Here is a 15,301-nt window from a genome sequence, read left to right on the forward strand (position 1 = left end):
GGCTGAAATACTTGAACAAATTGGGAACAAAAAACTGCTCAGCAGCTACACATGCAAACAAGGGCAGGTTTATAATTATTTTTGCACTTAATACCAAACTGCACTGGATCCTGTTTGCACTATATTAGAGACTGCTAATCCTCTCCATCAGTGAATGGAAGAACAAAGATGGTAAAGCCAAAGGCCTGTGCTCATTTTTGTTTCCAAGAGGTGCAATTGTATTATTTTTCCTTTGGTTCTGGTGTTGTCTTAAACTTTTTCACTCTTGAGGCTGAGCATATATTTAAAGTTCAACTTTTATGAGTAAGAATGGTAATGAACTCTGTCAGGCCTTCTCTGTTACAAAGGTGACTTTCTCTATTTTGGAAAAAAAATGCAGAATGAGTTTGGTAATCCTGTGAGTGAAACACTTTCATGTTTCAAACATCACCCCAGATTTTGATTGTAAATCACATGCGACATTTGCAATTTTGAATAAAAACAAGCAGTACATGTAAAAAATCCCCGACTCTCCTGCTGCTGCCTTTCCTGGTAGAAAAATGCAAGGCAGGATTCTCAAATATTTAACAATGGCGTGATAAAGGAAATTCCCTTTCTTCTTAAGCACTTCTTGCTTTCATGCCATTATATTTTATTTATTTTTTCCTTTTATGAATTAGGGATGTGTACCGGGAATAAAGTATGTAGACTAATCAGACATGTCAAACACAAGGCCCGCGGGCCAGATCTGACCCACGGAGGGCCCTGATTTGGCCCCCAGGGCTGTCCCAGAAATAGCAAAGGACCAGCTCCAGCTACCCCAGCACTGGCCCATCCCAACCCGGCTCAGCACACACCCCCAGTGCACACATGAAATGGCAAACACTCACGAGCTGGTGGTACGCAACAGCAGCTGCAGGTCATTTGCCTCACCCTGCCCCTCCCTCCCAGCCTAACCCCATCATGCCTGGCCACGTCCCGCTTTGCCAGGCCTCTCCTCGTCCAGCTCTGCTTTGCCGGGCCGGGCCTTTCCTTTCCCAGGCCGTGGCGTTCTATAAACCTAGCACCCCAGGGCATGTCCGGCCTGTGGGATGAAAGGCGCGGAGATGGGAGTGTGTGGTGGCACAAGCCAAGTGTTGGCTAGCTCCCGGTCACCCTCTCCGCCACATGGTAGGGCTGGAGAGAGGAATGCAGCACTCACGCCAGATGCAGAGCCGCAGACTGGAAATGCCAATAGCTGGCAACGTGTGAGCCTCTGTGGGGGCTGGAGAAAAAGGGTGAGAAGGAGGAGAAAGCAGGAAGGGTTTCTTTCTCTCTCTCTTTCTCTCTCTGTATGTGTGTGTGAAAGAGAGAGGAGAGGAGGAGGAGGAAGCCAAGCTGTTACAAAAAAGGGAATCTTCCCCCTTTCTCTCCCCCCCTCTTTTTTTAACCTCCTCCCACTTCATTCAGGTGCAGCTGGAGGATAATAGAGAGAAGGGGGAGAAAGCAGAGAGAGTTTTTGTGTTTGAGTGAGAGAGAGAGAGAGAGAGAGAGAGAGAGAGAGAGAGAGAGAGAGAGAGAGAGAGAGAGATTGAACCAGCAGGGAAGTGAAAGTGTGGAGAACGGGGAGTGTTGCAAGCAGAGTAAGCAAACTTACAAAAAGGGTCTCTCTCTCTCTCTCTCTCTCTCTCTCTCTCTCTCACACACACACACACACACACACACACTGCGTCAGGAAGGTGGTGTGCAGGCAGGCGAGAGAGCAAACTCACAGATTGACTTTGTAGTCTATTCTTGCTGCCTCCCCTCCCTAAAATCCAGCTGATAATAGAACTCTTTGGATGGAATGGGAAGTTAAGAGGAATTGGCATGAGTTGAAATTAAAAGGCCGAGTCAACTGCCCCCCCTGCCCCGAATTATTTTGTCAGACACGTGGAAAGTGTTTCTTGCTTCTACTTCCCCTCATCTGCTCTTTTATAATTTAATCCAGCCTTACCCAAACTAATGTCTTTTGGATGTCATGGACCACAGTTCCCATCATCCTGTGGCTATGCTGGCTAGAAAAGGAATGCCTTATTTTCTCTGCAGTTTGCGCCTAGGAGGCAGTAGGTCTGTGGGATTTAGATGCATTTAAACATTTCTTTCTTCTGCCTAATTTATTAAATCAACGTCTAATTTGAAATTAAATGTTTCAGAGAAATCCAGGGTGGTTTACAAGAAGACACTTAAAAGACAGCTATTGTAAAGCATCACCAGCACTGCTTAAAACAATATTAAAAGCATGTATTTTAAGAAAGAAAAATATTAGTAGTAATTCACCTAGTGCTGTTTGACCATAAAATGTGTTGTTATTCTACACATGCCTGGCTGAACAGTGTGTTTGGAGTTGCCTCTAAACAGGTGAGGGATGCGCTGTTCATATTTTCCTTGGGAGAAAGTTCTATAATTGGGGTGCTGTCTCTGAGAAGGCTCTGCTCGTGGCCACTGTTCTATAAACCAAGCCAGGGGGACCATGTGGTCTAAATGGATGGTAAACAAAGATGATTAGGGGGCTGGAGGCTAAAGCATACGAAAAATGTTTGTGGGAATTGGGTATGTGTAGCAGCTTAGTGAAAAGGACTAGGGATGGTGACATGATAGCAGTTTTCCAATATTTGATGGGTGTCACAGAGAAGAAGGGGTCAACCTATTTTCCAAAGCATCAGAAGGCAATAATACATGGAAACTAGAACTAAGAACTAGCCTAGAACTAAGGACTTGTGAACTAACCAGTGAAAAGGCTTGCCTTCAGAAGTTGTGGATGCTCCATCACTGGAGGCTTTTAAGATGAGATTGGATATTCCATTGTCTGGAATCGTATAGATCCCCTGCTTGAGCAGGGGGTTGGACTAGAAGACCTCAAAGGTCTCTTCCAACTCTGTTATTCTTTGAGAGACGTGCTGCCAACCTCTCCCCCTCCCCTCATCCCTTCCTGGGCACAGAGAGAGGGAGGAAGGAAGGAGGGGAGGGAAACAGGAAGAAAGGGAAGGAAGGAGATGGGAATGAAAAGGAGGGAGGCAGGGAAGGAGGGGAGGGAGGAAGGAAGCAAAGAGGGAGATTGGAATGAGAGAGAGGGAGGGCCTGAGGGAAGTCCAGCCTTAGCATTTGGCCACCGGCAGCCCTGTTGCCCTTTTGCCATCCCCTGGTGGTTCTCTATCCTATTGCTGAGGATGCTTTGGTTACAAAGCCAGATCTCCTCACATGGAGAGGGAATGGGCCTCCCTCTGACCCATGCACTTTGCCCTCCTGCACCCACCATGAGCAACCTGGCCAAGGAGAGTGAGCACAGCAGCTGCAGCCTCGAGGAGGATGTAAGCGCAGCTGGGCGCCCCCTCAGGAAAGTGCAGTTGGGCTAGGCAGGGCTGTGGGGTTCTGGTACCATGGGAGCTCAAGGTCTGGGCTAGGTGCTTGACCTCTAGGTGCTTGCCCAGGGCCCCTGGAAGTCTGTGCCACTGTCCAGAGGTCCCCTGCACAGCCTGAGAGGGACAGTGAAGCTCCTCCAGTGGACCATACCGCAGCGCTCATCCTGGTCCCGCCCCCCTCCACTGGAGACCCTCGGATCCGCCCCAGGCCTGCCCAGGCGCCCCTGACGTGAGTGCCATTGAGTTGGTCATGCCCACCTAGTAGGCCACACCCATGCCAGCCACACCCACCCGCCTCCCCCCCCCGGGCAACCACAATGCTGATGTGGCCCTCAATGAAATTGAGTTTGACACCCCACTTTAAAGGGTTCATTTTCTGTAGGTATAAGATTAAATATTTAAATAGGAGAAACTGTGTCTGACAACATCCAAAATCATGTAGCCGAATTTCACAATGTTAAGGAACTGAAGGATCATTTACAGTTTTTGGATCATGGGTTACCCTCCCCTCCACCAGCAAACAGATGTTGAAAGTAGGAATGGAAGTAGAACACAGAGGGAAAAGGAAGAACTAGGACACAGAGGTGGTAATGTGCAGGTGGCATGCTTTATTTAAAAGGAAAACTATCTCAAGGAGGTTCAGTAAAATAGCTAACAGCTAACTAACAGTTTACTACTTATGAAACTAAACTAAATTTATATCCAGGGCCAAATATGATGTTATAGCAACAGTTTACATTTTCTTGAAACTGTGGTTCAGACCTTAGTTGCCCGGACTTGACATTATCTACCTAAATACTAACACTATGACACAATCACTGCATCCAAGGAACCTCCAAGAGTTGGCACTGCTTCTGTCCATGAGTTCCTAAACAGCTTCATTCAACAACGGGATAGCCAGGTAGATGTTACTTTTTTTGTAAAGCTGTTCAGGCAGTCATTGTGCCAGAAACAATGCATAAAGAGGTGATGAACAAAATGCTGGCCGCTGACATTTTGTTCCATCTATGGTAAATCAGTCATGAGCAAAATAAAGTTTGACTTTTATCAGACCCAACATAGGCTATTAGAGTGGGGCTTACAGGAGGGTAAATGCAAACCTCACCAATGGCTTATGTGTCTGATTGCAAATAAATTCATGCACACGTGAAACGTGTACAGCATCATCTCTTAGGTGTCAGGAAAGGAGTCTTCAACAGGGAGCCTCTCTACCTGTTGAGGCAATCTTAGACATCAACTTTGTGTTGAGGCACCAATATTAGTTCAATGTTGAGCAGGGTATTCGTTCCGTCAGAAACTTTCTCCTACCAACGGTTCCAAAAGTTACATTTTCAAATGTCATAAAACAAATGGTACAAATCTCCATAACCGTTATTGTTGGCTATATACAGTATGTACATGTCAAATGAAAAACTATGTTTTAAAGTCACATCATACATGACTCTATAAGTCATAGTGTAATTTCTAGGATCTTGTCTCGTTCAGGAAGGTGTATAAAAATACTATTTTAAAAACTATATATTTACAAATCAGTTATCTGAGTCAATATGAGTCACTTGGCAGAGGTCAAGTGCAAAGAAAATAATTGCACTTTCTACATTGATCGAATGTTAATGTTCACAGTGGCAGAGTCAACGCCAAAGTCATTTTCTAAATTCAGCGTGTAAAGGCCCTCATCGTTCTTCTGAACATCCATGATGATAAACGTGGTTAAATCTTCACAGGTTTCAATATGGAATCTGCCCCCCTGACTAGAAATATTTTGCCCTCTGTGGGACCAAGTGATTTCAGGAGTAGGGTCTCCCGAGAAAGCACAGGAGACGGTCAGCACCTTTCCTTCCTCGATGGAGATATCACTTGGAAGTGCTTCGATTTTGGGAGGTGTCCCTTTGCAAAACAAGGAAAAAAAAACAAGTTTAGTGGAGGTTATGACTTCCTTGGGACAGGAGGTATTCTAAAGGAAGTAGCGGGGGTTTCTCTAGCTCTACGTATAATTGTATTGCTCACCTCTCGTACCAGATTTGAGCAAGCTACTAGTTGAACTCTCCATTTGGGTCAGACTAGATTTCCCCGTTACACTGCTGGAGCTCATCTCTACAAAGGATTCTTTCATGGAAGACATGCTTTTGGCTGACATGCTTGCAAATTTCATTTCAGTCATACTGCTACTGCTGAACGAAGCTTCTTGTTTAGAAGCGGCCATTTGAAATGACTGTGAAGAGAAACTGTCCTGCATGCTCGCTTCACCACTTCTCCTCAACACTACCTCTTTTGGAGATTCTTCAATTAGAGCTGTGGAGCATAGCAAACATACATGGGGGAAAAAAACAACAACCAATGACACCACATTAGCTGGTAAAGACACATGTTCTCTAACGACTTTATGAAAAGAGAAACAGGAATGGCTTGCAATTTGAGGAAAACTGGCTTTTGACGTAAGGTCCCAATAATGGACAATAATGCAAGAATACTCTTTTCCCCTCTCTATCTTAAATAAGTTATTGTGACTATGATCAGGGAAATATAACTTGAAATTACTAAATAAAATTATAATTACTAAAGAATTGTGAAGCAATACTTAGAATGGTGCTTTGATTTCCTTATTTATATTCACTGAAAGCACCGTTAAAAAATACTACAGTTTTCCTTAAATACAAGTCTATGTGCAAATAGATAGCAAACACAAAGTAACCCAATGATTCCTCGGATACGTGCAACCTTATATTTTATCTGCAAACTTCAATACTTTTTTAAAATCCTGAAGGCTGTGCACCTTTTGGAATTTAATATTCTTGAGAGTTTTTTAATCAGTTACCACCAGAACCAAGGGGTTAGTAGCCAAGATACGTTAGGATACTTGAAAGCTTTATGGCAACACTGAGCTGGCATGAAATGTTTTCTTAAATATTCATTATACGCTTATTTAAATATAGTAACATCCTCATTTATATTGCACTTTAGATTCAGTCCATAAAGCGGTACGTCATTGAAGAGTTCACAAAATCAGCTGCTTTTCTTATATCATTTAAGTCTTAGTGCCATTAAGGGAAAACTGGAAGACAAAATAAACTTACAAAGGACGGTCAAGGATGCTGTTGCAGAGCATTGCCCATGAAAATTTTTTGCTTTGACTGTGTATTTTCCACTATCGCTCAATGCAGCATTTTGGATTGCAAGAGTATAAACATTCTTGGAACGATTCACTTGGATGTTGGATGAGAGAGCAATCTGATAACAGGAAGAGAGGTTTAATTAAGGTCATGTTTAATCCAAGCATGCAAATAATTTTTTTATGGCTAACAAATCATTACTTACTGGTTGATTATCTTTAAACCAGTAGATCTCAGGAGAAGGATCTCCAGTGACTTCACAGGTAAGTAGCACATCTTGTCCTTCATTAACATTTTGAGATCTTGGTTGAGTGATGAAGGTTGGGGCATTTGAAAGATCTTTGGAAACAGTCATTTCAAAGTGACATTTGATGATTCCATCTTCTGTCTTTCCTTCACAGGTAAGTATTCCTTCCTCTTTCTGAGTAGCCTTGCTAATGGTCAATGTATGGTCACTTCCAGATACACCGTATCTATAATCTTCAGAGTTAGCTAACTCTACTCCATTTAGCAGCCATTTTACATCAGAAGCATTGGAAATATTGGCTTTGAGAACAGTTCTTTGGCCTGCTGACACTGACATTTTGCTGGTAGTAGCTATAACTTCTGGGTAAGGCTTCTTAATATCTTCAGATATTAGAGACTTCTTAACAATTTCCTCTTGGACTACTGCCTTTTCTTGAGAAGTCACTGTAGCTCTCTTTTGGGTAGATAATTCAAGGACTTCTGCTTCTTTCTGAACCAGCTTTTGCGTTTTGGTTAAGCTTGATATCTGAGTACTTGTATTTTTGAATGCTTGTCCAGTAAACTGGAAGCTAGTTTTAGAAGAGCTTTCTTCTCCAATAATCTCACATGTATATTCACCCTGGTCAGAGTCCTGAAGGTTATGAATGTTAAGTTCATAAGTTCCATCAGCTGCATAATGAAATTTGAAACGATCATCTTCTTTTAATTTCTTGCCATCTTTATACCAGGATACTTCTCGAACACTTAACGCGCTGCTTTCAGCTGCGCAGAATAGCTTTACTTTATCACCAGAAACATCCACCTTCAGTTGTTGTGTTATCTTGGGAGCGACAGCAACTGGCAGGTCTATTTTTTCAGCTGGGGCAGTTTTCTCTGCAGCAGTTGATTTTGCTTTGGAGGGGGCAGGAGATGGTTCAGGAGACTTTACTCGCTTTGGAGATTTTACTCTGTCTGGAGATTTCACATGACGTTCAGGAGACTTGACCCTCGGAGGTGACGTAACTGCTTTTTCTGGAACCCGTTTTTGCTGAACAGTTAAACTAAAGTGAGCTTCCTGCCTTCCTTCAGAATTCTCTACCACAACAGTATAGCTGCCTTCATCTGAGATCTGAACAGATGAAATTTCAAATGTAGACTTATATTCAGTGCATGTCACGTGATAACGCCCGGAAGAAACGAGAACTTGTCCGCCACGTAGCCATGTCACTGTTGGTGTTGGTTCACCATCGGTGTCACAAGAAAATCTTGCAGTCTCTCCTTCAGAAACTGTGATTGAGCGGGGTTTTGTTAATATTGTAGCAGGTAGAGTGGTTTTAAATTTCCGGTGCACAGCTTTTTCTTCTATTGACTTTTTCTCTGACGCACTGATTTTCTTTTCAGCAGAAGCATGATGTTCATATGATGATAATGACTCCCTTGTTGCTGTCAGTTCTGACTTGACTTCTCTTACTGAAGAGCTTGCTTCTGTTTCAGAAATTTTCTTAAATGAAGAGATTGCATATGCGTCAGTTCTTGTCAGATCAGGAATAACAGTTCTAGGAACTTCCTCATCTCTGCGCTGGGAACTATAGGTAGTATAGTCTCCTCCTGTAACATCTAATGTTGCATAGTCCGAACATTCTCCTCTATAGTTTGTGCACACAACACGGTATGTGCCACTGTCATCAATATGGCAATCAAGGATCTCTAAGGTCAATACACCACTAATGTTAGTGGAATGTATCTTATGGCTCTCATGGATTTCAATACCATTATGATACCATTTCACCTCAGCAGTTGGCTTGGACTGAACATTCAGAATAAATCTGGTGTTGGTGCCACATGGGACACGATGTGAGCGCATTCGTAGAGTGATGCGTGGAGCATGATCTAGAGTGAAAGGTTCTTGAGTCAGAACTTCATGTTTCCTTTCCATTGTTTTTTGAGTTTTCAAAGCAGCTTTCATGGACTCATACCTGGAAAATATATCAAATCTTGCTGTCCTTTCAAATCTAGAGAGAGATCTCTCACTGGATACTGGACTTGGTGAACGTGGACGAGTTCTCTCTGGCGTGGGAGATCTTCTCTCAGGTTCTTCCACAGGATGTGAATGAGGTCGAATTAATTCTGACACAGGTCGCATCAGTTCAATATAAGTTGGAGAAAGAGAACGTCTTCTTCTGAGTAATCTTGAAGGAGGTGAATATTCCCGATGAACGTGCCTCACCATTTCTATTTCCTCTTCTTCCTCTTTTGATGTGATCTCAGTTATTTCTTTTTCTCTCCTTCTTCTCAACCGTCTCTTTTCTTCTTGTGACATATATTCCAGTTCACTCTTGTATTCAGAGAGCCGCTGTCTAGTAGTAACTGGTCGTAGGAGTTCTTCATCTTCTTTCTCAGCCATTATTCTTTCCCTTTGTTTAGATGACCTATAAGCTGCCCTGTCATGACGTTGTCGAAGCTGTGCATAAGTTGCAGTTGTGTCTTCTTTAGAGGGTATATGATAGGTTGCATATCTCAACCCTCTTTCTCTAGATAGTTCTGCAGCTCTCTGAGCTTCTGTTGCAGAGTAATGAAGAGAGGACAGTTCAAAGCGTGGAGGGCTTCTGCTCGGAGGTGAAGCAGAAAAGCCTAACTCCAATTCTTCTTCAAGTTGCAATCTTTCTTCTTCAGTTCTCTTCATGGCCAAGTAATCATCGACAGGCAGAAGCAGTTCTTCTTCAGATAAGTCACCAAGGGATCGCCTTCTTGGTCTATAATAAAAGTCATAATCAGGAGATGGTGTACGACGACGTGCTGGTCTCACTATTTCAAGATCATCTTGTGACAATTTAGGTATGCGCCACCTAGGCTTATATTGGTCCGAAATGCGTGGCAGTGGCATCACGTAGAATTGTTCCCATCTGGAGAGACGAATGCGCTTGGGTCGCTTCTGAACAATTCTGTCAAGTTTTCCTGGCATTTCATACTGGTCTCTCAGCTTCTTGTACCACTTCATGTCTGACATAGGCACAAATAATTTGATGTTCTGATCTTCTTCAAGAGCAGTGGCCACGCGCCTGCGGGGCTCTGGGATCTCGTAAGGCATTCGGAGTCTTTTTTCTTCTTTAATTTCTTCTTTCTTCAGTTCAAATTCACCTTTGACAGTTTTTGTGGTTACAGCTGGTTTATACAGAATAGCAGCTTCTCTCAGAGCTTCTTGGGCTACTTGTGTCAATGGAACAGATTCTGTTCTGGAAAGAATTTCTGCCATTCTCACAGTCTTGTCAATTCTTCTCTGTACAACTTTCTGCTTCTCTTCTTCAGACTTATATTCACGCTTGACATATCTCAAGCGTTCTACTTTCAAGTAAGCCTGGCAGCTTGCAGAACCAGCACTGTTTGTAGCAGTAACTCTGTAATAGCCACTGTCTTCAGGCAAGGTATCCCTTATATGTAAAGCATAATAATCTAATCCTTCATGTACAATTTCAATATTGGGACTAGCTGAGAGAGGCTGGCCATCTTTTTCCCATTTCAGTGTTGGTTTTGGAATGCCAGAGACTCTTATCTCAAAGCAGACATGCTGGCCTTCTTGACATTCAGCATTTGCCAACAGCCTTTTGAACATGGGCCGCAGAGTGGTAGCTTCGGCAGGAGCATGATGAACAACAGTTAGTTTAGCTTTGCAGCTATCCTCACCGTATTTGTTACGTGCCAGCACAGTGTATTCAGCATCATCCTCCTCATTAAGATTGTGGATTAGAAGTTGATAAAGACCTTTATCTGTTTCAAAGGTATACTTCCTATCATCATCTCCTGGTTTGATTTTCTGACCTGATTTGAACCAGGTTACACGAGGCTCTGGGTGAACTGTTATAGTTACTCCAAACCGGATATTTTCACCAACGTAGGCTGTTCGGTTATATAGAGGCAAGGTAAATTCTGGCGGCTTCTCCAAAAGTCGCATGGTATCTACTCGGCGCTTCACTTTCTTGACAGTTCTGCATCTGTAATAGTCAGAAACTTCTCTGACACCTTTAACAAATAGTTCTGCATAGGAGCTGTCTTCCCCATAATCATTTACAACTTTGCATCTATATGTACCATTATCTGCTTTACCAATATCTTTGACATACATTGTAGCTATGCCTTCATGGTAGGTGATTTCATATTTTTCACTGTTTTCTAGTTGTTTTACTCCAAAATACCAGTTCACTTGTGTGGCCGAGTCATAGTTTTCAATTTTGCAGACGTATTTGACATGTCCACCTTCTTCCCCAACAGCATGCATTATTTGACCAGATAGCGGGCCAATATCAATTGATGCCACTTTAACTTTAGCAACAGTAACTCCCCTCTGAGATCTGACAGCACCTCCCCACGAAATACGGGCAGTTGATATAACGGTAGTCCATTCCTTCTTCACCAGTGTTTGGTAGTAACGTCTGTGTCTTAATGTTTTGATTACTTTAGTGCTGGTTTTTTCGATTCTCTGCTTCAACCACGGATGGTTAAGAGCTTCTGTAGCAGTCATACGAGATTTTCTTTCTTTTACTAGTAGGCGATCAATAAAGTCCAAGGCCTCAATACTTATATCTTTGAAGGCTTCGTCATCAAAATTATAATCAGCACTGATGATATTTTCTACTGTCTGTTGGTTTGTTTCAGCAAGGAAAGGATTCAGGCCACTGAGAAGTACATAAACTAGAATTCCAAGTGACCACATATCCGTGGCTGTGCTAACTAGATCATGTTGATGGACTTCAGGACCATAATATTCAGGAGAAGTGAACTGAAGCCTGAAATTATCACCGGGTTTCAGTTGTCTTGCCTGGCCAAATTCAATAAGTTTAATTGTAGAACTTCTTCTTGTGAAATAAATAATGTTGTCAGGCCTGATATCAAAGTTTCCAATGCTGTGACTGTGTAAGAATTCCAGGGCTTCACATACTTGGCGTACATAGCTTACAATTTCTCTTTCATTAAGTTCAAAACCAGGAGTGTTCAATCTTTCAAAGATGTCAGCTCCAGAGATGAATTCAGAGATCATGATCAACTCTTCTAAGCTTTCAAATGATTCATGAAGATACATAATGTTTCTGTGTCTAGCAATGTTTAGGATAGAAATTTCTTTCTTTACTAGTACTTGATCAGCACCTTTAACTTTGACAAACTTAGCCAGGTAAGTCTTTTTGGAAGCAATCTCAACGCACCGGTGAACAATTCCAAATTGTCCACGGCTGAGTTCTTCAGCAATCATATATCTATCATAGAGTTCTTTTGTAGAAGAATGAGCTGCCTTTGCTGTGGTGACTTCTCTGGCCTCATCAACTTCTTCATCATAATTAATTACTTTTGTCTTATCTTCTTTGGTTACAACAGAGTCTGTTGGTTCAGAAGGCTGACTCTGACCAAACTTATTTTCTGCTATAACGCGGAAGACATAGCTTGTTTTACCAAACAGGTTTACTACAGTGTATCGTGTATCACGAGCTTGACCAACACGGATCCATCTTTCAGCTGTTGTAGCGCGTTTCTCAATAGTATAATGTGTGATTCTACTTCCACCATCATTGGCTGGAGCATTCCAGGTTAAGTTGACAGAATCCCTTGAAACCTCACTTGCTTTCAATCCTCTTGGTGCATCAGGGACGTCAGCCACATCTAATTCAACTGTTTTCTGATCAATGCCAAATCTGTTCTTAGCACAGACAATGTAGAAACCGGCATCTTTTCTGTCCACCCCATTAGGGAAAACAAGGGATGTGAAGGATCTTGTAACAATGACTTGGTAATGTCCATTTGTGTCAATGAGATCTTGTCCTTTCTGCCAAGTGATCACTGGATCAGGCTTGCCACTGAATGGAATTTTGATGCTAACAACTTCACCACGGAGGGCGTGAACTGCTCCCATTCCTTCCAGGTTTTTAGGTAAGTGGATTTTAGCAGGAACTATTTAAAAAAAGCAACACAAAAAAATTAAGTTAGCAAAACTGAATACGGTAAACAAATTTAATTTTGTTTTTAATAGAGGAAAACTGATTCTTAGGGGGTGGGACATTTCTGCAGCTTAAAGGCTAATATTTGAAATTTACTTTTTGCCATAAATTCTTTCCATTTCACAAAAGGCATGCTAAAATTCTGAATGCCAATTTAGGCAAAACTGATTTTTTTTCTATGATAGAAGCAGTTGTGAGATATTTGTTCCCTGAAAATGATGGTACAACATATATTAATTGTTTTAAAAATGTGTTCCATATATTGTTTTTTAAATTATGTAACAGAATATTATTCTATAAGGCCTGCTGTTTAGATGAGAGTCCATGCAGTGGTATCTTGTCAAATGTTTAATCTAACCCTACCCAGTGGTGGGATTCAAATATGTGAACAATTGGTTCTCTGTGTGAATGCCACTTCTGGAAGCCCATTCTGGGCCTGGGCAACAACAAATTTGCTGCCGGTTCTGCCAAACTGGAGCAAACTGGCTGAATCCCACCACTGACCCTACCCTAGCTCTCTTAGCACTGAAATTATTGGACAAAAATCTTAAATATAAGGAATCAAAAGGAAGTTTGGATTTTTGCCCATCAGCTTGCATTTAACAAATAAACAAAAAATAATTGTAATTTAAACCCCCCACACACATAATTTACCTTCAACATCTAAGGAGGCAGTTCCAGAAATTGATCCTCCTTGGTTGGTTGCTCTCACTTGGTACACAGTAGCATCGTCATCTGTTACATTTGTAATCACCAGTTGATGATATCCTCCCTTAAATTCTTGTACCTTCACCTTTTCACCATCTGGCATAATCTCCTTGCCTTGCCTGAACCATTTTACAACAGGTTTAGGGTGACCGGTGACTTTGCAAACAAATGTGGCGTGACCTCTAAACTTCACGTTCAGATTTCTGATTTCTTCTTTGAAATGTGGTGCCTGAATTGTTATATCAGATTTGGGAATGACTGGTGGTGAAACTTCACTCCATTCACTCTCACCACCCAGATTTTCACATTTTACACGGAATTCATATTCCAGACCTTCAATAAGGCCTGTGACAGAATAGACAGTTTCATGAATTTCTTCTGTGGTAACAGCAATCCATTTGTTCTGCTTCTTTTCCCGCTTTTCAAGGTAGTAATTTCTAATCTTTGAGCCTCCATCACTTGCTGGTGGCCTCCAAGATACAACACAGGAATCTTTTGTAATAGCAGATACAATTGGCTGAGTTGGTTGTCCTGGCTTTTCTGTAAAACAAAACATTTCCAGGACATGAAGTTGATTTGCTTAGTAGACGGTTATAAATTCAACAATGGATTATGGTTTATTTTTTACATGGACTTACCAAATGGCGTCTTGATAATAACAACTGAAGAAACTTCTAAGGCTTCACTGATGCCAAATAAGTTCTGAGCAGAGACGCGGAAATAATACCCTGCATTTTCAATTAGATTAACGATCCTGCAGGTTTTGCCAGAAATACTTGATGACACCAGTTGCCACTCGGCACCTTCTTTCGCTTCTCTTTTCTCTACAACGTAATTTGTGACGAAGGCGCCACCATCATCTTCAGGTGGATTCCAGCTGATGACGACAGAGTTCTTCAGCAAAGCTTCCACGACAATTGGTCCTGCAGGTTTGTCTGGCTTATCTGCAGAAAAAGGAGGCGGTGCATAAAGCCATACATGAAAAACACGGTTGATTACATAACTTTTGAGGGAGGGGAAGAAAAGGTAGCGCTTACCTTGTATTTCCACATTGAGTACAGTATCAACACTTCCAAAAATGTTACTGAGCTGCACTTTGTACTTTCCGGCATGCGTCTTGTGCTGTACATTTTTAATGGACAGGTGGGTATAATGCTCCGTGTTCTCAATCGTAATGTTTTCAGTGTTCTTTAAAAGTTTCTTGTCATGGAACCAAGTAATAGCAGGCACTGGGCGACCAATGTAGACGACATGGAGGCGAAGAGTAGAACCTATACCGGCACGGTATTTCTCTTTCAAGGGGAAACCAGGATGGAATTGTGGAGAAGCATGCAATAAGAGCTTGCCGCTGGTTTCAATTTCTCCAACATCATTGGTAGCCTTGCAGGTATAAAGTCCTTCATCTTCTTGCTCTTCTGTCAGCACAGACAATGTATGGGTGCGCCCATCGGACGACATCTTGTATTTTCGGCTCTGTACTAGTTCTTTGCCAAAACGATACCATTTAATGTCAGGAAGAGGTCTCCCAAGAATCTGGCACGATAGCTGACCTGTCTCCCCTAGGTTTGTAGTGACATCCTTTATTTCTTGTCTTACTCCAGGGGCTTCTCCAGCTGCATTTATACAAGAAAAAAAGAAAGAAAAAAAATGCTAAATGTTGTCTATTTTGGGGATATCTTTAATTTTAGCATGCTCCATCTTTTCAACCAAAATATTTATAGAGCTAACAGAGTAACAGAGTAACAGAGTGAGTAACAGAGTGAGCGCCTGTTACTCATCCCAGCTTCTGCCAACCTAGCAGTTCGAAAGCACATAAAAATGCAAGTAGAAAAATAAGGACCACTACGGTGGGAAGGTAACAGCGTTCCATGTGCCTTTGGCATCTAGTCATGCCAGCCACATGACCACGGAGACGTCC

General features: G+C 42.1%; 1 protein-coding gene across 1 annotated transcript in view; it reads right to left on the bottom strand.

Annotated features, from left to right (window-relative positions):
• Nucleotides 1-3,902: 3,902 nt before the first annotated feature.
• Nucleotides 3,903-15,301, bottom strand: part of TTN (titin) — a 314,290-nt gene continuing 302,891 nt past the window's right edge. Inside the window, exons 323-329 of the mRNA XM_083368347.1 lie at nt 14,421-14,996; nt 14,022-14,327; nt 13,330-13,923; nt 6,675-12,628; nt 6,434-6,587; nt 5,367-5,651; nt 3,903-5,246 (exon numbers count right to left, since the gene is read on the bottom strand). Coding sequence (XP_083224473.1) covers nt 4,954-5,246; nt 5,367-5,651; nt 6,434-6,587; nt 6,675-12,628; nt 13,330-13,923; nt 14,022-14,327; nt 14,421-14,996 — 8,162 coding nt within the window. The 3' untranslated portion in view covers nt 3,903-4,953. The remainder of the gene's footprint in view (nt 5,247-5,366; nt 5,652-6,433; nt 6,588-6,674; nt 12,629-13,329; nt 13,924-14,021; nt 14,328-14,420; nt 14,997-15,301) is intronic.

Source organism: Vipera ursinii, assembly GCF_947247035.1.
Source record: "Vipera ursinii genome assembly, chromosome: 1".
NCBI lineage: Eukaryota > Metazoa > Chordata > Lepidosauria > Squamata > Viperidae > Vipera > Vipera ursinii.